Source organism: Hypomesus transpacificus, chromosome 26 (genome assembly GCF_021917145.1).
Source record: "Hypomesus transpacificus isolate Combined female chromosome 26, fHypTra1, whole genome shotgun sequence".
Classification (NCBI taxonomy): Eukaryota; Metazoa; Chordata; class Actinopteri; order Osmeriformes; family Osmeridae; genus Hypomesus; species Hypomesus transpacificus.
The window spans coordinates 4,888,772-4,910,008 of NC_061085.1; the positions used below are offsets into that span (position 1 = coordinate 4,888,772).

At 40.2% G+C, this 21,237-nt stretch overlaps 1 protein-coding gene across 1 annotated transcript in view; it reads right to left on the minus strand.

The window, feature by feature from the left end:
* grik2 (glutamate receptor, ionotropic, kainate 2) overlaps positions 1 to 21,237 on the minus strand; it is a 66,926-nt gene that overhangs the window by 40,099 nt on the left and 5,590 nt on the right. Inside the window, exon 2 of the mRNA XM_047049895.1 lies at positions 212 to 379. Within this exon, the coding sequence (XP_046905851.1) occupies positions 212 to 379 (168 nt within the window). The remainder of the gene's footprint in view (positions 1 to 211; positions 380 to 21,237) is intronic.

Genomic DNA, 21,237 nt, shown 5'->3' on the forward strand with positions numbered 1-21,237 from the left:
AATCATTATATTTTTGTCAAGGGAACCAGGGTAATGCTAACTTCCACATTGGCCTACAAAAATACACAATCGCTGCAACACTATTCACTGTAGTGCTTACAACACCGCAACAAAAATATATTTGAATCATGTTATTTTACATTCAGACACACACATGGGTCTTAAGATGTCTACTATTGACTGTCTGTGATTAAGGTCAGCCTCTTCTCACCTTTTCTGGAGGCCTCAAAGCTGTCGAAGATGTTTATTCTCTGGATGTCATAGGTGAGGGTAGTATTGGGCAGTAGTGTGCGGTTCCTGTTTATGGTGTTCAAGGCAAACTTAAAAGCTAGTTCTTCTGCTCCTGATGGGCCACTTTCGATGGATTCAAAAATTCCTCCTAAAGGGAAGACACAGCAGAAAACAAGTTTAAGCCTCAGTTCCTCATTTTATGACTGCAATGGACTCCTCCGCAACAGCGATGTTTTTAGAGCGAGATATTCAACACGACAGCTGCAATTACACAGTTGAAAAGTGGACACTTATTTGAAACATTTAGTGAATTCTCTTGCTCCTTTAGGGGCTATTACGATGGAACCTTTTGTCATAAAATGAGATGAAAATAGCTGTACAGACTTGGCATTTTGGCTGAGAAGCCCGATTTGCATTCTGTTTGTGGTGAGTGTAATTTAGAGCAATTAAACTGGATGGGAGGTTAGTGTAGGGGTTGTTGAACCCTCCTCCCAGCTCTGACTGCCAGGTTCACCTACCCACTTTGTTCCATTGATTTGTATTTGTGAAAAACAGGATTCTGTTTTTCATGAAACAGGATTATTTCAGCCTGTTCAGAAATCTATAAACTGATGAAAATGGAAAAAACAACAGACAAATACAAACAATGTCCATTCTATTCATATTGGCCTTAATTCTTTATATACACAACTGTGACGTCTAAGACTGACTTTGAATTTCAGATTTTATAAAAAAATATATACATCTGCCATTCACAAAAGAGGAATGAATGAATCTTTTAGAATTAACTTCAGATGCCTCCAGAGTTCAGGAGTCAAGTGATCCTCTCAAGGAGCATGCAGAGTTTGACATAATCCAAGCTGAAGGGGTTTCAACCAGCATTAAAGACTGCTCATTGATTCAATTACATCAGGGCAGAGATGGAGAGAGAAAGGGAGGGATGAAGAGAGAGAGAGACAACAAGTGACAGAAAGAGAGAAAGAATGAAAGAGGAAAGGGAAAAGCAAGAAAACAGTAACAGAGAAAAAGAGGGTGGAGGGAGAAAGAGAAAGTGTTGGAAAAAAGAAAATAGCGTTTTCCCTTTAATTAATGAGTAAGGAGCGGATAGGAATGGAGAAGGAGATAGTATGAAGAACGGTGAGAGAATAGAGATAATTGCTTAAAGCAGACTGTCTGGGGCTAGAAGGAGAAAAGGCAAGAAAGACAATTGAGGAGATAAAAAGATAGAAAGGCTCCATCTGCTCCACTTTATTAGCTTTATTCTACATCTCTCCATGACAAGCAGCAATAGTATGTTTCTTAAAAGGGCATCTTTAAAGTCACTGTCTTTAATTTATCAAAAGTTTATTTGCTCTTTGTAACAAATACAGCTCGGCTTACATGTAATTATTTGGTCCTGCTCCTATTGACAATCCCAGCGGGATATCTAAATATATAAGGAATCATATAAACCTACGTAAGACATACTGTTAATCCTAACCTAGCCTATGAGCTATCAAAAGGTCAGTATTGAATAAAATAATTTGATGTGACCTTTCTATACATTTATAAATTACACAGCTAAAGATTGCATTATATTTATTGTTTCATCATGCTAATATAAATAAATACAAATATGATTAGAGTAGAAGGTGTGAAGAATCAGCCTTGGTCTGATTAAGGCCGTGGTGGCAGTGTATGAAATAGAGACCTAGGTTCAATATATTGAACCCGGATAAAGATTTTCCTGCAGTGTGACTCTCTCATAAATGGAATATGTGAACGTTACAGAGCACTTAACTTAAAACTGTCTATTGTGTCTTATTTAAATAGACACTAGTAATTTAGTGGGAAGAGACATTTTGATAATAAAACTTTTTTCCAAGGCCATCTCATCAATTTAGATTAGAAGGTCTACTATTCAGAAGGCCTATCATTCAGAGAGAGAAACTCCCTGTTGTCAGATAAGAATGCAAAGACCGCATTATGTTACAACCTCTAACAATCATTGGTCCGCCATTGCAGTTTATATTCCTTCAGGACTTCAGAAATATTCCTGTCAGGACACAATTGTCTAAGGTCAAATACATCCAACACATGACATAGTGTTAGTAATTCTCAGAGGCTTAAGATACTTTCAGGTTTCTTGCCTTAACCTTAACATAGCTCCAAAAGCTGTTCCTTTTTTGCGTGGGAACTTAGTGAAAGAGAATAGTTTTAACAACCATCACACACATCATTGTTCATTAAGTCACCTCTGATGTTAATTTAAATTGATCATTTCTTACAATAACCTATTTGTCCTTTGTAACGCAGCTTTTTTCTATGTCTCATATACATACATATGAAAAACATTTCTAATAAATGATTTACACTTATGCATTAATTAATTAATATATTGCTTATGCATGAGAAATTCACTTATAGTTTATTGAATTAAAATTGTAGTCCTACACAACCCATCATACACTTGACAATCCAATGAGTACCCAAGCCAAAAAAAGATCATACTTGTATAACATGTATTAAAGTTGTCAATGAGCATGTGAATGAACACAATCTGTCCATTTTAAGTACACAACTACCAATTGTGTAGAAACAGATAAATATAGTGAAAATGTGATAGGCTCTCATCTAATACATTTAAATTCGATTTAAGTAGTAAGTAGGGATTTAGATAAGGATTGTTTCTGGTAATATTTTATAACAAATAATGGCCATTACTGTAGGGTTCACATACTTTCAAGAAGCACAGTGTGTGAGTGTGTGTGTGTGCTTGTGGGACTCTTTAAAGACACAGAAGAGCTGTTTTCTTTCAATCCTTTCTACTCATAAGTACTCAAGTACTGAGCATCAAACATTAATGTTCTAAATATTGCTCTCTGGCAGGTGTGGAGAATTGTCGATTTTACTGTCTACAGACATTTGATGGTCTTGACACCTACTTAGAGGGAATGGATAATTTACGGCGAGGCTGAGTCCTGTTGGTTCACCATTATTAGGGAAAGAATTGTCTTTTAAAGAAAGCCTAAAACCCAATACCGCTCTTCCTCCCACCACCCCCCACTCAACAGTCCATCCCTCCATCTCTACGTTGAATTGTGGTCCAGCTGATGGCAGGTGTGTGAGTTACAGCAGGAATAATCAGTGTGTGTGTGAATTATAGAGCTCCCATCATCAGGCTGGGTGTGAATTATAGTCCGACTGAAAGAACTAAGTGAGTTATGGTCTAGATATTCATTATGGGGGAGGCCTGCTGATCTGTATGTGTGCAAGAGTGTGTGCATGAAATGAAATTAGATGGAATGAAAGCACAGCTTGACAGTATGGCTTGTCCTTCCCTTTTATTTTACCTCAATAGTAACAGTGCAAGTAAGACAGGCATAATAGTTATTTGGTCGTGGATTCTATTTCTTGAGGAAATGAAATTAATCAGACAGAAAACTGCAAATATCTGCAGTTTCAAGAAATCTCTTTCCAAATATAAATGTGTAGTATGTTCCATTGTATGCAGAATAAAATGAGAAACATTTCATACAAGAATTGCAGCTCAGGGTGCTTTATATAAAATCAATAAAAACAATAATACAAGTGATAAAAGTAATAATTAAAATAGCAAACAGCAAATGTTTACTCCTCTACAGGTCTGCAAACGCCTTTGTAAACCGAGATTTGTTAAAACGTTTGTTAACCGAGACCGAGACCGTAGGCCCAGGTAAGTTAACTCCTTATATGACAGCCAGCGTTGTAGCAACATTGCCAGTAAGTTGCTGCAGCATTGTGTGTCAGCTGGAGAGTTAACTTACCCGGTTATGTCGCATAACCAGCTTTCTGAAATAACCCCCCAGAACAACTCTCTGGTTGGTTTTTAACGTTTATTGACCTCTGCAAAACATTCGGGAGGTCAATAAACAGATTTATTGACTTTTGAGAACGTCTTCTGGACCAATAGGAACAGAGTATTGGTCCAATTATTACACTAGTATATAAGAAACTTATGCGCAAGGGAGTCAGGTGGCTGAGCGGTTAGGGATTCCGGCTAGTAATCAGAAGGTTGCTGGTTCGATTCCGGCTGTTAAATGACGTTGTGTCCTTGGGCAAGGCACTTCATCCTACTTGCAATATTTATAGATCTCACTAAGGCCTTCGATATGGTTGATCATTATATGCTTCTTGACAAACTACATGCGATAGGCCTCTCTAAACAATCTCTTTTTTGGTTTAACTCTTATCTCCATTCTAGACGTCAGCGAGTCTCTTTTCAGGGTTATTTATCAGAATCCTTAATAATGGAAAAAGATGTCCCTCAAGGCTCTTCCTTAGGGCCTCTTTTATTTTCTATATGTATCAATGATCTTCCTCAAATATGCTCAGACTGTCTTATTCATCTATATGCAGATGACACGGTGATCTATGCATCTAACGCGTCGATTTCTAGGATTCAATCCACACTGCAATCTAACTTTAATGCCATCCAACTTTGGTTCCATTCCAACCGCCTACTACTCAATAAGAAAAAATCATATAGTATGCTGTTTCCCACCAGATCAGCTACATTGAATCAAGACAACAATCTCTTACTCAAATTCTCAGATGATACTCCGCTAGTTAAAGTTGATGAACTCAAATATTTGGGCCTTGTACTTGACTCACAACTCTCCTTTAGGCGTCACATTCATTTAGTAGTCAATAAAATAAATTGTAATTTACGAATATTGTATCGTTCTATTAACTGTTTCACTCAACTGATTAGGTTCAGAATTGTGACACAGCTAATATTTCCTATATTAGACTATGTAGATGTTGTCTATCAAAACACATCAGAATCTAATCTAAAAGCACTAAATGTTGTTTTCAATAGTATGTGCAGATTTGTGTTGAGATGTCCGTTCACTACTCACCATTGCATTATGTATAACACACTGAATTTATTATCACCAAAAGCCAGAAGACAGTTTCACTGGTACCAGATTATATTCAAATGTATCTACTCTGACTATCCTCCTTACCTGAAGGAATATTTAATTCCATATAGACCTATCTACAGATTGAGACACACCGAATACCCCTTCTTTACTGTACCAAACATCTCAAAAGAGAGTGGCAGGCGTACCTTTAAATTTAAAGCCCCTTCAGACTGGAATAGCCTACCAGGGTCTCTAAGATCTATCACTTCTTTGCACTCCTTCAAAATATCCCTTTATAATCACTTACAAGCAAATTATCGCTGTAAATGTTTTGCTCATGTTTGACTGGACTTTTCTTTCTTTTTTATTTATTTTTTATTTATGAATAAATACTGTACGTGTGTACGGGTGAAGGTTTGTGTATATGTGTGCATATATATGTATGTATATGTGTATGTATGTATATGTGTATATATACCTCTCAATAATACAATATGTATTCAATAAGGAGTCGGTGGGGTGGGTGAGGTCTGGGAGTGGGGGAACTTGAGCGAGTTTGAATGTGCATGTATTTGTCTTTGTCTTGTGTCTTGAGGACCCCCTCGAAAACGAGATGCTGCATCTCAAGGGGTTATCCTCCAAACAATAAATTTCAAATTTCAAAATTTCAAAGGCCTCGGGGGGAATATCCCTGTACTTACTGTAAGTCGCTCTGGATAAGAGCGTCTGCTAAATGACTAAATGTAAATGTAAGAAACAATAATATAACTAATAAAAGTAGTAAAACCCTTATGAGATAAAATTAGTTAAATGCTTTGGTAAAAAGGTAGGTTTTAAGCTGTCTTTTAAAAATGTGTAGCGTGTTTGTTTCCCTAATATTTATGGGTAATTTGTTCCATAGTTTGGGGGCGTAATTGACAAAGGCCGCATCACCAATCTTCTTATGACTGCTTCTGGTGACCTCTAATAGGCCTGCATTTGATGATCGCAGTGTTGTAGCTGGTGTGTAGTTTATACACTTTGTATGTGAGGAAAAGGACTTTAAAGTTAATTCTGAAGGTAACAGCAGTCCAGCCAGCTGGATATAAAAGCATTAATTAACTTCTCTGTATCATTTTGGTTTATGAATGGTTGTACCTTTGCTATATTCCTCAGGTGAAAGAAAGCTGTTTTGGTCACTTTATTAATGTGAGAGTTGAAATTCAAATCTGAGTCCAGGATTACACAGAGACTTGTCACCTCTGGTTTAAGCCAGGGGGTTAAACCTCCTAGATTCTTAGTAAACATCTCTCTTTTGGATTTGGGGCCACACAGTAGGACTTCAGTTTTGTCTTCATTTAATTTAAGAAAGTTATCGTTCATCCATTTGTTTATTGCCGACAGGCAGTTGGTAATGGAATTGATGGCTGTTGCATCGTTGGGTTCAGTGGATATATAGTTGTGTGTAATCCGCATAGCGATGGAAATCTATGTTATGTTCTCTGATTATGTCGCCGAGTGGTAACATAAAGAGAAAAAATAAAGAGAAAAAAGTAATAGACTTAAGCAGCTTCCTTGAGCAATCCCGTAGCCGTTCTCATGTTTCTTAGACCTATGGTCTCCTAAACTAACATAGAACTTTGTTCCTGCGATATATGATTTCATCCAGTTCAATACACTATCCGTGAACCCAATAAGCTTTTCCAGTCTATTGATTAGGATGTCGTGATCGATGGTATCAAATGCTGCACTGAAATCTAACAGGATAAGGATAGAGACTTTATTTGCATCAGAGTTTAGTCTGAGGTCATTAATTATTTAGGTGAGAGCAGTTTCTGTGTCACTGTGATATTTCCTAAAACCTGACATCCTGACTTCCAGGATTTTATTTTCTTCAAGAAAATAATTTAATTGGACTAATACTTTCTTTTCCAGTACTTAATTAATAAATGGAAGGTTTGATATTGGTCTGTAATTTGCAAGTAGACTGTTATCCAAATTGGGTTTCTTTAATAGGGGCTTTACAACAGCTGTTTTGAAGGCATCTGGGAAGACACCAGTTCTAAGGGATGTTTATAATCTCTTGCACCGGACCTGAGACACTATCAAACACTTGCTTAAAGAATGTTGTGGGTATAGGATCAATATCTGAGGTTGTGGAGCAGATTCTCTGAAGATTTTGGAAAGGTCTCTTAGTGTGATACATGTAAATGTGCTCATGGTTGTGTTGCAGAATCTACTGATGTCAGTTTTAACCCCACTATTAAAGGGGCAATTGACTGGGTTTTTTGGGTATTTCACACTGTTCCTTAAGGTCTCCGAATAGGGTATGTACATTGGTTGGGTTGAAAATGGCCCGTGTGCTGTTCTATGCCCTCTGACAGATCCTCTGAAATGTTCCCGGGAAAAAACACTAGCTTTTCTCCTTTTATGGTATGCTCATTAATATTTAGATCAGCTGCGCGCTGATTGGTTGGTTATCAACGAGTGAAGCTGGGAGCAAAAACGCAACACGGCCAACAGCAGCACTCGCTGAAACACCGAAGTTGGAGACTTGAAATAAAAACGCGCAAATAAATCTATTGTGTCTACACAACACTGTTTTCAACAGATTGACTATATATAATTTGAAATTATAACATTACTTGTTTCCACTTCTGTTGTTGAAGCAAACTGGATTGATTTAGGTGGGTAGAACCTTAGGCTACAGCTTAGCAACCAAACCATATCGTGATTCTACTCGGCTTCAGTTAGTTAGCTAGGCTAGCTCTAGATATCTTGCTGTAAAATAACATGACAAAGATCTGAACAAACATGCATCGTGAATTGTACATTTTCATTACACAGGTTATTTATTTGAATGAAACACAGTCAGGAACATGAATCAACGTTAGCCCCATTGCCAATAAACTAGGCTAAATTATCACACATTCTACCTATGCTCTTGCGTTAACTACTGTAGCAAGCTAAACTTGTTTACATGCCTACAGTCTAGGTGTTACTAATAACAGTTAATAGCAATGCTAACGTATCCTGTATCTAGAACCTGCCTTTCTTCAGTTCTTTCAAATAGATTATCTAGACAGGCGTTAGCAATAAGCCAGACTGCAGTTCGTTTTCTGGCTATTTTTCGGAAGCTTCCCTTCTAATGCCGACTACAGCTAGTCTAGCTAGACTAGAGTCATTTGATGTGTGTAGAAACGTATTTAGCATTCGACCTGGTATGCTATATACAGGAAACGTTAGCATTGCTAATAACTGTTAGCACAACATCATACTGTCCTTAGCTTGCGGTTGCAATGAGCATACGGTTGGAACAGCACCTCTTTCCAGGTTCAGCTTCCTAGCATATCCTGCTTGAAATTGTCCAAGGTTGTCAAAACTGTCTTCGGTGAAATGTTCAGAGCAAATGAATGATTGAGTGTCGAACTTCGCCGGGATCTTCTCATAGACATCAGCAGCCATGCCTGTTGAATGTTTGGCTCCTTGGGAAGACTGTGAGTGTTAGCCTTCCCTGTACAGCCTGGAACACAGCATTTACGACCGTGGTCCATTTTCAATATCCTTGTTATAATTCAAAACGTTCTTCTTTGTAATTCCTTATAAGTAGCCTACACAGAGCAGCGCGCAGCTAAACTAGTATCGGAGATAGACGCTACCTCGGGCTGGTCTGGATGTAAATTCTGGGGCGTGACAAAGATACAGACCAGAGCCAATAAGAGGGCGATCACCGGTCCTACGTAGGACCGGTGGCTTTGTTGAAAAGCTAGCGTTTTACAGCCAAATTTTTTCTTTTTGAGATTTGAATAGGAAAGAGGTGTCAATAGACTTTGATATTCACGGTATGTTCAGTTTACCCTCCGAACTGTCGTTTTTCAACAATGACAAGGTAAAATCGGTTTTGCAGTCAATTGCCCCTTTAATAATACTAGCTCTGATCAAAGTTACTTTGTTCTTGAATAACAAAGCAAGCTGTTCACATTTAACTGCTGAGGGTGGGGGGGGGGGGGGCAGGGACAGTGTTTAGCATCTGGTCAATGGTGGAGAAAATAACTCTGGAATTTCTGTAATTTTCTGTAATAATGTTGGAGAAAATATTCTCCCCTTGCTAGACGGATGGTTTTGTCATAGGTGGTTCGTGTATCTTTGTAGATATTGTAGTGGATAGTGATCTTTGTTTTCCTCCATTTTCTCTCTGATGCACGGCAATTTCTTTTCGTTTGACTAACATTTTTATTTCTCAGCCATGGGGAGGTTCTGCTTGTGGACTTCTTTTTGGTTTTCAGTGGTGCGATAGAGTCTAACACAGATAAAAGTGCATCATTGAGGTTCTCTACCATTTCATTCAGACAGCATTCATGATTAGTTGGCTCATATAGAGCAATTGTTCAGAAAATGTCATCATAGGTCTATCATCTAGATGTCTTCTTTGGACTAAGAATTATTTTGTGGTTTTTGTTAGGATAATTTCCACATTAAAAAGTATACAATGATGGTCTGAAAGGGGTAGATCAATTATTGAAATATTATTGATGTTTAGTCCAGTTGTTATTACTAAATCTAGTGTGTTCCCATGCCGGTGTGTTGGGTCTGTTATAGTTTGAGTTAGATCGAGACTGTCGAGGAGATTTAAGAGCTCAATAGTTCTTGGGTCTGCTTTTTTATTTACTTGGATATTTAAGTCTCCGTTTAAAACTACTTTGTCATATCTAGTGACACATAGTGATAATAGTTCAGAGAATTCTTGTATGAATATTGGCGAGTGCTTGGGTGGCCGATATATAATAACAAAAGTATTGATTCGGTTTTGAGCTCTATAGCAAGATATTCTTATGATGTGAATTCACCTAGCTCAGTGATTTTGAACTGTTTAGATGAGAAAATAGCTGCGACTCCTCCACCTTTTTTTGATTTCTTGGAACTTGGTGAAAGCTCTAATCGGGCGGACACGCTTCTATCAAAGTTGCTGTTGCCGTGTCATTGTTTAGCCAGGTTTCTGTTAGATAGATGCAGTTCTATTGTTGATGTTAGTATGTTGAGGAAGGATTTTATAAACATGGTCTAGGCAGTGAGAAAGAAATTGAATGATTATAGATTGAGTGTTAGTGAGATTAGCTGCAGCCTCTCCATGATGTACTTGTGTGCAAGTTAAATAGTTATGATTTGTTCGGCACTTACATTCAAAATTCCCAACCGCATTTATTAATTGCTGGGTTTCCCATATTTGTTAAGAAGCTCTTAACGCTAAGAGCTTCTTGGGAGCGTTCTAAGAACACTCTAGAACGCTCTTAGAACGCTCCTAAGAAGCTCTTGGCGTTAAGAATCTTCTTAACGAATCTAGGAAACCCGGCCAATGTCTGTTCAAGTTATGTGTTAAGTCAGCATGGTTAAGTTGTTGGTGCAAATCGCATCTTTCGAAAAGAGCCTAAAAGATGTATTCACAGTTTACCAGGTGAAACAAAGCTAAATTAATCCTGTGCACAATGCAATGCCCGAGATTAGCCTACTCACTGACCAGCTGGCAGGGGTCTTCAGTGACATCTTCAACCTCTCCCTTAACCTGCCTGTACTCCCCACCTGCTTCAAGAGGACCATCATTATCCCTGTGCCCAAGAACACCAAGGTCACATGTTTGAAAGACGATCGCCCGATAGCACTGAACTCTGTCATCATGAAGTGCTTCGTGTGGCTAGTCAAATCATTCATCTGCTCCTCGCTGCCCCCCACCCTGGACCCTATGCAGTTTGCATACCGGTCCAACAGGTCTACAGACGATGCCATCGCTCTGACTGTGCACACCGCTCTCTCCCACCTGGACAAGGGGAATACGTATGTGAGGATGCTGTTCATTGACTACAGCTCAGCATTCAACACCATGATCCCCTCCAGACTGGTCTCCAAGCTTGTGGACCTGGGACTAAGAGCCTCCCTCTGCAAGTGGATCTTCCACTTCCTGACGGGGAGGCAACAGGTGGTGAGAATCGGTAACCGCACCTCATCCGTACTGATCACCAACACAGGCACCCCCCAGGGCTGTGTGCTCAGCCCTCTCCTGTTCTCCTTGTTCACTCACGACTGTGCGGCAACGCACAGCTCCAACCTCATTGTTAAGTTTGCTGACGACACAACCATCGTGGGCCTCATCTCTGACAGTGATGAGTCAGCCTACAGAGAGGAGGTTAGTATTAGGGTTAGTATAGTCGATTATTTATTGCTATCTGTATCTTTAGGAAGTTTCACTTATTTAAGCTCAGCATAGATGTAAACTATGTTCTGTGTACTTATATGTTATGTTATGCCAGGTGCTTGCGTTGTCTTGTCTTAAGAATTTCAGTGCCCAGTCTGACCTTGTGTTTTTCTGTGTACCTGACAAATAAAAGACTTGAACTTGAACTATTTAGTCCATGGATGTAGGCAAAAGTGAATGTAGGCCTATGACAATAACGAGTATGACAAAAACTGCGAACACACAGAAGGTATGCTTGAAAGTTGACACAACTTCTTGTGAAACATTATATTTAAGGACACTTGACTCAAATCCAATTCACTACTTGATTAGGAGGGGGGATGGGATTGTACTTTGTCCAGACAAACACAGCCTACATAAAAAACATTACAGCTCGTAGCCTACCCTCGCTCTATAATTGCCTAGGGAAAAACCGTGATGCAAATTAAATCACATCTTCTTCAACACTTAAACTTTGCAATATGCAAACAAAATGAAAACAGTAAAACAAAAAAAACTAAAAAGTGGTTTTTAGTGAACAATAGGAATGCCGGAATTATTCACATCTGTTCGGGAGTTTTTTTAATCAAACATCTAACTCTTAAGGCCGGTATCTGTGTGTGTGTGTCTGTCTGTCTGAGGCTTGTTTATCTTGAGAACCTGGCACTGTAGGAGTTGAAATTTGGCAAGACTGTTGCTCCTGATGATCCAAGGATGTGAAGTGTTACTTGTGATGCTGTTTGGATGAGAGGTTTGACAAATACACAAATAAATATATAGCATGAATACTGCCATATTTAGCTGCACTAAGGAATGGAGACATGGATCTTGTGAGAAATTAAAATTAATTCCTTGAGTTTTATTAAGCGATGGAGCCAATGTATTTCGCTAGAAATAAATATAAATATATGTTGCCAAAAATATGTTGCCAATGGGCACTGATTGCACTTGTGTGCACTGCCAACGGGCCTCGCACAAGTAGACTAATTCGAAATGAGCCTCTATAGACTTAAAGAGGTGAAGTCATTTCATAATCATGCCTGGATAATCTTAATGACAGGGGTTCTAACGACTGTTAGAATTACTTTGAACAGTCTAATAACTACAATGACTTCCTTCGTTGCCATACCATAGCCAGAGCTGGAGACATAACAGTTTAGGAGTTTTCCACCCCATTAGTAGGAGAAGGATTCTGTAGTAACTGGGTGGCAGAGCAGCTGTGTGATTGTTTGTGAGGTTTGTGAGGTCACTATAAAAGACTAACGTAAGACGGATTTAGATAGCCTGTTACTCTTTGCATTATGGGTAAAATAAAACACTTTGCGAAAAAAGAAAAGATGGCGGACAAAACAGCGACACTTAACGGCGAAAGACCGATTTAAACCTGCTGAAAACCTTTATCTGTTGAAGGAATACAATATTTAAAAAGTTGTCTTATTAACAAATAGTGTATGCGTTTTTAAGCTTTTTAATTTAACCCTTTTTAATTTTAATAAATTAAAATTTATTACAAACATTTTTTTGTAATAAATTATGCTAAAATGATGAATTAGCCTACTAACAGATCATTGGCATAGCAACTAAACCCTTACAACAAGTCTTAGCCAGAGGGAGAGGTGGCTAACTTTCCTACCCCAGATTAAGTTAGTCTTACTATTAATGCAACTAAATTAACCTGAAAAGGTAAGACTGTCTAACAGTAGTCTTAAACTAAGTTTATGCAACTGGCCCCTACGGTACACAGTCAGAATTCTGTGCAGACCCTTTCCTTTCCAACTTTACATTTCTTCCCCTCCTCTCTCGTATCTCTTCCTTTTCGTCCTTCCCTTCCTTTCCTGTTGGGCCCCTCCTATCCTATCCCTTCTCTTTTTCTCTGTTGCCCCCCTCTACTTTGCTACTGTATCTTTTCCTTTCCTTCCTTCTTTCCTGCCTTCTCTCCCCATTGTTATCTTCTCATTCCTTCCCTTTCCTTATGGATAGGAATGACACTCCGGTGCTCTGAGCCGTTAAGAGTGAAGGACTGCCGGAGGTGATGGAAACGCTCCGTAAATATCCCAGAGCCTCTCAACGGGAGCACTCTCGACTGGCTCGGCCGCCGAATGGGCCGTGACGCGTGACAGCTGGTATCACGATGGGGCCCGTGGTCATTAATCTGCGGCTCCCCTAGTGGCTGGTTGACCTTCCTGCGCTGAGCAAGGACCTGTCCTCACCCTTCCAGGATGTCATCAGGGAGCTGCTTGATACATGGGGGAGACACACAACAGCCATTTTACTGGCCAGATCAAATGATAGACCAGTGTTCCTCACTTTGTTCCTCACATTATAATAGATCCTATCTGAAAAACTACAGCAGCAGTCACAAGTTCATAGCCAGGCCATCTTCAAGTACAACCTTCTTGCTCCAAGCCAACGACTCCATCACACCGACCGGCACTCCGCGCTGACATCACCATCATTCAGTTGTCAGGTTTGGTTAACTTGCGCTAATTCGCCCGGCTTGCACTAAAGTGTACGTGTTAATTTGGGAGGACTCGTAGCTGTGCTAAACTCCTGTCTGACATTTGTGTGCTAATTTGTCATACAGTGAAAATCTTAGAGGCTAATTATGCCAAACTGTGAGTTTTTCTTCACAGGCCTGTTCAGGTTTTTTATGTTTTTTTATTTTCTTGGAAAACTCCAAGGATTTGTAGCTCTCAGTGCCTCCTACCTCCTCATGCTCTAATTCTGTCTATTTTATTGCAGTGTCTAGGAAGCTACAGCCACCAAGGAAAAAAGGACACAAGGACACAAACATCCAAACGCACACACACATAAGCTTACACGCACAAAAGCACACACATATGCATACAAGCTCCGGCAACCGTGTGCGCATAGAAATGCGCACATGAGCACTCACACACAACCAAGCACACACTCTCAACAACAACAATCATTCATCATGAGAGAGAGTGCTGGGTTGCATGTGATAAATGACAATGGAGCTGTCTTGAATGACAAAGCTCCTTCGCATGAGCATAAATCACCATAATGCATTTTGCTTATAAGATATGCTATATTTGTGTTGGGTCAGGTTGCTTGGGCACATTGAATGAACCTACACAGCTGTTGAGCAGAATGCCCCCCCCCCCCCCCCCCCACACACACACGCTTCATTTTCATCACCTTTCTCCCATTGCTCTCCTCTCTCTCTCTTTAGCTCATCATGCCTTCCGCTCTCTTCATCTCCTTTTTTGTCATTATCGTCTTAACCCTTCAGTTCGCCCGCATTTCATTAACTCTCACAGCTTCCTCTCTATCCCCTTTCCTCTTCCTCCTCTCTCACTCGGTCTTGTCCTCCCTCGCTCCTTACTGCGAGGGTACGTCTGGGTGGCATCAGCAGGTGACAGATGGCGACCTCGCTACGCTGCTTACTATAAAACGAGTTTTAATCAAGCCTAAGCACGTGTGAGAGATGCTAATTATCCGCTGCAGACTTGGTGAGGCGTAACTTCAACATGGAAGAGTTGTTAGGTATGTGTGTGTCTGTGTGTGTGTGTGAATGACAGAGGAGGGTGCGTGTGTATTTTTTGTGTTCTCTGTCTGTGTTTGTGTGTCTATGATGTACCCAGGTGAGACATTGTGGGCACAATATGTCCACATTAGCACTCCTTAGTAGCTAATGTAGATAAAAGTATGAGTCACAGTGTTCAATCTTCAAAATTCAAGATTTGGAGCCTTTCCAGATGTCCTACGCCAACTCTGGATTGGACAGTCCCAGTCATTTGGTGTCAGATTTGTGTCAAAAATTGCAAGCGTGTATATTATTTCACATGCGCAGATATTAAGTTTCCACTTGCAAGAAATAAGTACTCGAGCACAAATTCAACAACCGGGAGTTGTACTGGTAGCTGAGCAGAATTTCACTGCGCGAGCAGAGTTAACCTATGAGAGCGTGTCAGGCGCTCGCAAAAATTTTAACCGGCATGCATCGCTTCAAGTTACCCGCGTATTGGCGCCGCTGGCACTGCATGAAGCCGAACACGTGTTTTCTGCGTGTGCGAAATAATCTATGCGCTCCCGATTTATGACACAAATCTGACACCATACAGTCACACTGGAAGAGGAGACCAATCCACACCAAATGCCAGCTGTTCTGTTTATTCATTTATTAGTTGATGATTCAATTGACAAGCTAATATAATACATGGCAAAATATTTCACATACTGTTAATGTCACGGTGTGTGGAGGGGTATGACCCAAACGCAGGAGAGTCGGCAGGAGATGCAAACAAAAAGTAGGGATGGGACGTATGGCACTGACGCATCGATGCTTGTGTCGCAAAACCAATACGCACAGTTTCGAAAAAGTGTTTTGGAGCTTGTATCAAATTACGAAACCACGTGACAGATGACGTTCAATGCTTCAAACGTCACGAACTGGTTCGAAGTTTTGCCGCTCTTCTGAACCAGAGCCATGGAAGGAACGAAGCCACCGCTTCTTGTTAAAGACAAATCTCACATTGTCAGAGAAGCAGCACCAGGCATCGCTAGAGTTTCTTCCATCAGTCATTATTATTTAGCCAAATCCATATAGTAATAATTATAAATCCGTGCATTTGTGTTGTGTTATTTTATTGAAATGAAACGTAACATGATAGGACTAGGTAGGTCTATACAGTGCCCAGAAAACAAATGTTGATGATTCGTCAACATTGTCAACAGTAATAATAATTTGTAAAAATAAAGTTCCCCCAGTTCACAATAGACCTACATATCACAAATGTTAAGAAAAAATCGGTGTTATCTAGTTTAATTGATATAAAGACCATGTCGTATAAAGTCCGTCCACCCGCAACAAAAAGTAATGATTTCTTCGGTGGTGTAGTTGGTTAAAGCATTGAACGCCAACATTGTTCATGCGAATCTGGAATCCTGAGTTCGCGCCTCAATGCAGGGACCCTCGTACGACGTTCTTTAACTTTTACTGTGAGAAAATGACATAATTCTAAAGGCCTACGGATGTATCACAACATTTTAATGTGTGAGAACTAATATCAGATCAAAATGAACACATGTAGCCTTAATTAAATATTGAATAACGTAGGGTAGTCTACTGTCGGAGACAACCACTACGCCTCATTCAGCCAGTTTTAGCGGCTGCTAGATGACGCTGTTCATTTTCAATGCGCCGATAGTTCGGCTCTTTGGGCCGGCACAATCCGGAAGAAACCACCAAAGCTTCACAAGGCATCGTTCGCCCATCCCTAACAAAAAGGGGTTTATTCTCAAAATGCTCAAAACTGGAAACACACAGAGTACACCCAGGGACAAAGGGTAATGCCAAATGAAGACTGGACACAAAACAGGAACCTAAATACACAAAAACAAACAAGACACAGGTGGACACAATGAAACTAACGAGAACTGAACGAGACACAGGTGACGACAATGAGACAGGGAACACTAGGACAGGGCAAAACCAAAAACAACAGGGGGGCACGGATGTGGCCGTGACAGTTAAATCAATATGGTTTTAAATGTTGTTAGTAATTCCTTTACTCACTTCTATGCTACATGTGAATGTTCAGTGAAACAAGATATTCATTCCAATTCAACCAAACTGATTTTACATTTAAACATTTAACGAGGAAAGAATACAATTATTTCAGTTCAAATAAGGTCTCAGTGAACAGCATGGGAATATATTTAGCTCCATCGCATTTGTTCTCCTTTCATCAAGCTCTTTTTCTTTTTTTCTCCTTCCTGTTCTCTGTCTGTGTCTGCCTCCTTCTCTCTGTCTTCCTCCTTTGGCTCTTGTTCTTTTTCTCTCTGTTTCTTTTAATGGCCTATTATCATATTCACCTGTAATATTACAGAAAGCCTGTGTAAAATAATACCCTGCGCCCATGTATTATGGCTGTTATCAGGGGTCAAAGGTTGAGTGTTCAAGAGGGGGCATTTCATGTTCATAGCTAAACTGCTGTATCAGGGGGCCAGGCAGAGCAAGGAGGAAAAGGGTATTGTAGTTTTCCTTTTGACTCGTGATAATGATCAGATATGGAAATGAGATCAGGGCCACAATATTCCGAGTTGATATTCTGGTTTCACTGTGAACATTTTAGTTTGAATAGGACATGTATGCTGAGGTCAAGGAGGTAATTTTTTGGGGCATCTGAAAGCCTACACGAGTGGCAAATTGCGACGGTGGGCGGGAAGGGTCAAAAAGGAGGACAAAAGGGCGAAAAGGAGGACACGCAACAGCGGTCCGGACACAGGGCTGGAAAACCGGACTGTCCGGACGAAATCCGGACATCTGGTCACCCTACTGGTAACTGAGGAGACCAGTTGCTGGAGTTGTGGGGGAAGAATGTTGTCAGTTTTGTGTCTGATATAGGATTCTCGCCGCTAAACGGTCCTGGGTCTTCTTTGTTATATTTTTCATTTAATGATCCACCAAATATTTTTTACTGGTGAAAGGTCCGAACTGCAGGCAGGCCAGTTTTAGCCTGGCTGCCAGCCCAACCTAGCCCCTCCCACAAAAAAAAGTTGGGTCTGGGGTAGCTTGGTTGGGGAAAAAGTATGTCCGAACAGGAGCTGTTCGGACCAATCAAATTGTCAGGGCGGGCTTTATACAATGATGGACAGATGATCAACAGTAACGTAATCAACCACGTCACCAAAGAGCGCTTGGGTTTTCATCAAACAACATATTACGTTGCTCTGATTGGTTGTAGGTCCATCTAATTTTGCGAAGAGGCATTGTTTTCTGGGTTCGGTTGAAACACGCCCCATACTCACTGCCCAACTGAGCGGTTTCAGACTCATATTCTGACTAGAATTATGAGTATGACAACGTCAGGCTAGTCCAGTTCAGCACCCGGAATCTTCTAGTACGAAACCATGCAGTTGTAACAGATGCAGAATGTGGTTTAACATTGTCTTCCTCAAATATGCAAGGCCTTCCCGGAAAAAGATGTTGCCTGGATGCAAGCAAATGTTGCTCCAAAACCTGTATATACCTTTCAGCATTGATGTTGCCTTTCCAGATGTGAAAGCTGACTTCTATAGGCACTAATGCACCCCCATACCATCAGAAATGCAGGCTTTTGAACTGAGCGCTGATAACAAGCCGGTTGGTCCCTCTCCTCTTTAGTCTGGAGGACTCAGCATCCAAAAGGTTTCCAAAAATAATTTCACATTTCAATTTGTCTGACCACAAAACAGTTTTCCCACTTTGCCTCAGTCCATTTTAAATGAGCTTTAGCCCGAAGAAAATGGCAATGTTTACACGTACAGACAGACCAACACAACACACTTGTGGACACGAACATGTACAGATAAAACATGGAGAGACGCGGAAAGTGGATTTATAAAGCTTTCTCAATTTCCCACAGCATTTAAAGGAATTACAAAGGACCTACCTCACTTCAACACTGTTTCCTCACTGTGCAAAACGTGACTGAAACAACAGAAGAGGACAAAGGGGCCAAACCTTATACATTTTAGTCAGATAGGATCTGGTTCCATGGCATGGATGAATTGCAAAAAATAAATGTAAACAAATGTACAGTAGATTAGTTTTCTTAGGGTTAGGGTTAATGCATCAGATGGTGTCTGACATGTGCATCAGATGGTGTCTGACATGGGCCTGCTAGCGAGCTATCTTACTGCTGAAGCTATGAATGCCCCTAACCAACAAGTGTTGACTTAAGATTAGTTTCAGTTGTTTCATATAACAGATATCTGTTACAACCTAAGAATGAGACAGACATGCAGTATTGTACTGGCCACACAATTATATAGTTTGCTGAATGTGTGGTTCAGTCCCACTTGGACTCATCATTGGTCACATTCATTTCATGTCCGGTGGAGAACGAAATACCTTTGTCGATATGTCTGGTGTGCCTTGAATATCAGTGCCTCTCATAGGGAGTTGAAAAAGAAGGAGGCAGGGGATTGTCACTTCTTGTATGAAAAAACACACGCACACATTATTACTGTACATGCAATCCCATCTCTATATGTGTCACACTCACACACACACACACTCAAAGGGTGAACAATACATCTGTGTTTTAGACAATAATTGGTCAACATTACCTTTAAAATGTGAACTTGCATCAGAAGTTCCACCCCCCCTGCGATGCTTTTCCATCCCTCCTGCCCAGTGGTGGACTAAACTTCATGTTCAACTTTGCACTACTGACAAGGTCTCAAGAGACCTATCTTCAGTCTCTACCTGGACTAATCACTTGACAAAGGGGACATAGCAACATTCTTTGTAGCTTTGTATTCTATATCATGTCATACTTGAGACATGATGTTGTTGTTGCACCGTGTCTGATAAAATATTATACTATTGTTGGAGATGTGGACTACTAGTTCTTGACTACTGCACTAATTAAATGCCTCATATTTGTTGCTGAGCATGTGAAAGATATTTGGGGGAGGCGAGGTTGAATGTAAGTTTGTGCCTATTCATGTTGACCATATGTTCCCTTTTAACCATACAATTTACAATAACTGGCTTTTTTAATATATATTTTTAATATACATGATTATATTACACTATCTCCATCTCTCTCCCCATTCAACAAACATACACGCACAAACCCCGATTTGCGCTCCCGTATGTGTGTGTGTGTGTGGGGGGGGGGGGGCGGGCACCCCGATTTGCGCTCCCGGGGGTATAAATCTGATAAATCTTGCCTAGGGCACCAAATGAACAAGGACCAGTACTGGTTAGTACCACTACATTAGCTCGCTGATCTCAGTTCCTCATACACAGGCTCCATCCGTCTACCTTTCCCCTTCACCTGGCATACCTCCATTTGATAAAGACAGTGGAGAAAGAAGAAAGAATGAAATGAGGGGACTAGACGCTATTCAAAGCCACTTTCAGCTTGTTTTGTATATTACTTGTGGATCCTGAACAATACCTTGTCTGCTGAATCATTGAAGTGATGAACATCGTTTTTACGGAAATCCTGTCTATACACACATACTCCCACAATATACCTTTTATAAGCTTCCTTGGCATGTATTGAGAAATGTTCATGTATTCCTTTCTCAAATGTCAAAAAAACATATATTGCGTTGTGCTCTCTCTCTGTTGTTCAACTCCTCTTTTCTCTCTCAGATGGGGTCAGGTCAGGTGGAGCTGCAGGTGTGTGCCTCATTCCTCAGTGAGCAATGGGAGATTTGGAGCACAGGTAAACATTTTTTTAAAGCAAAAATCTATCCTAAGCAAGCAATAGGAGATATGTAGCACCCCAAAAAAATTGCAAGCACTCTAGCTCACATTGTCTCTCTCTCACTCGCTCAACTTAACACAGCATTACAAAGGCTCCACAAAATCAACCAATTGGAGCACTGGAGAAGGTAAATTCCGATTGGCTGTTTCATCTCCAATTAGAACATTAGTGTGTGTGTGTGTGTGTGTGTGTGTAGGTGTAGACGTGTATTTGCTTGTGTGTGTATGTTTTGTGTGTTAGTATGTGTGCATGTCTTCATTTGTATTTGTACATGTTGTCAGTGTAAACACCACGAAAAAGAGCAATACACACTTTTCTAAAATCAAGATCATGAAAAACCAAGACTTTACACAAAAGACCAGAGAAAATCTCAGTGTTTAATAACAGAGCAATCTTACAGTCAATAATTTCAATGTCCAATTAGAGCTCTTATCATCTTTGATGACAAGCTATGTTCACTGAATTACAGGTTTGTTGCTGTCCCCCAGAACAATCCTTTCACAGTTCTAATTAGTGCCACAAATCTGTTATGAAGTTACAGTTCACACACACATTCCACCCACATACACACCCTCACACACAATTGTGTATACACTCACTACACACTGACTGTACTACTCACACCCTCTATCTCTCTCCCTCTTTCAACACACAAACTCACATACAGTACAGCCTGGTTTTA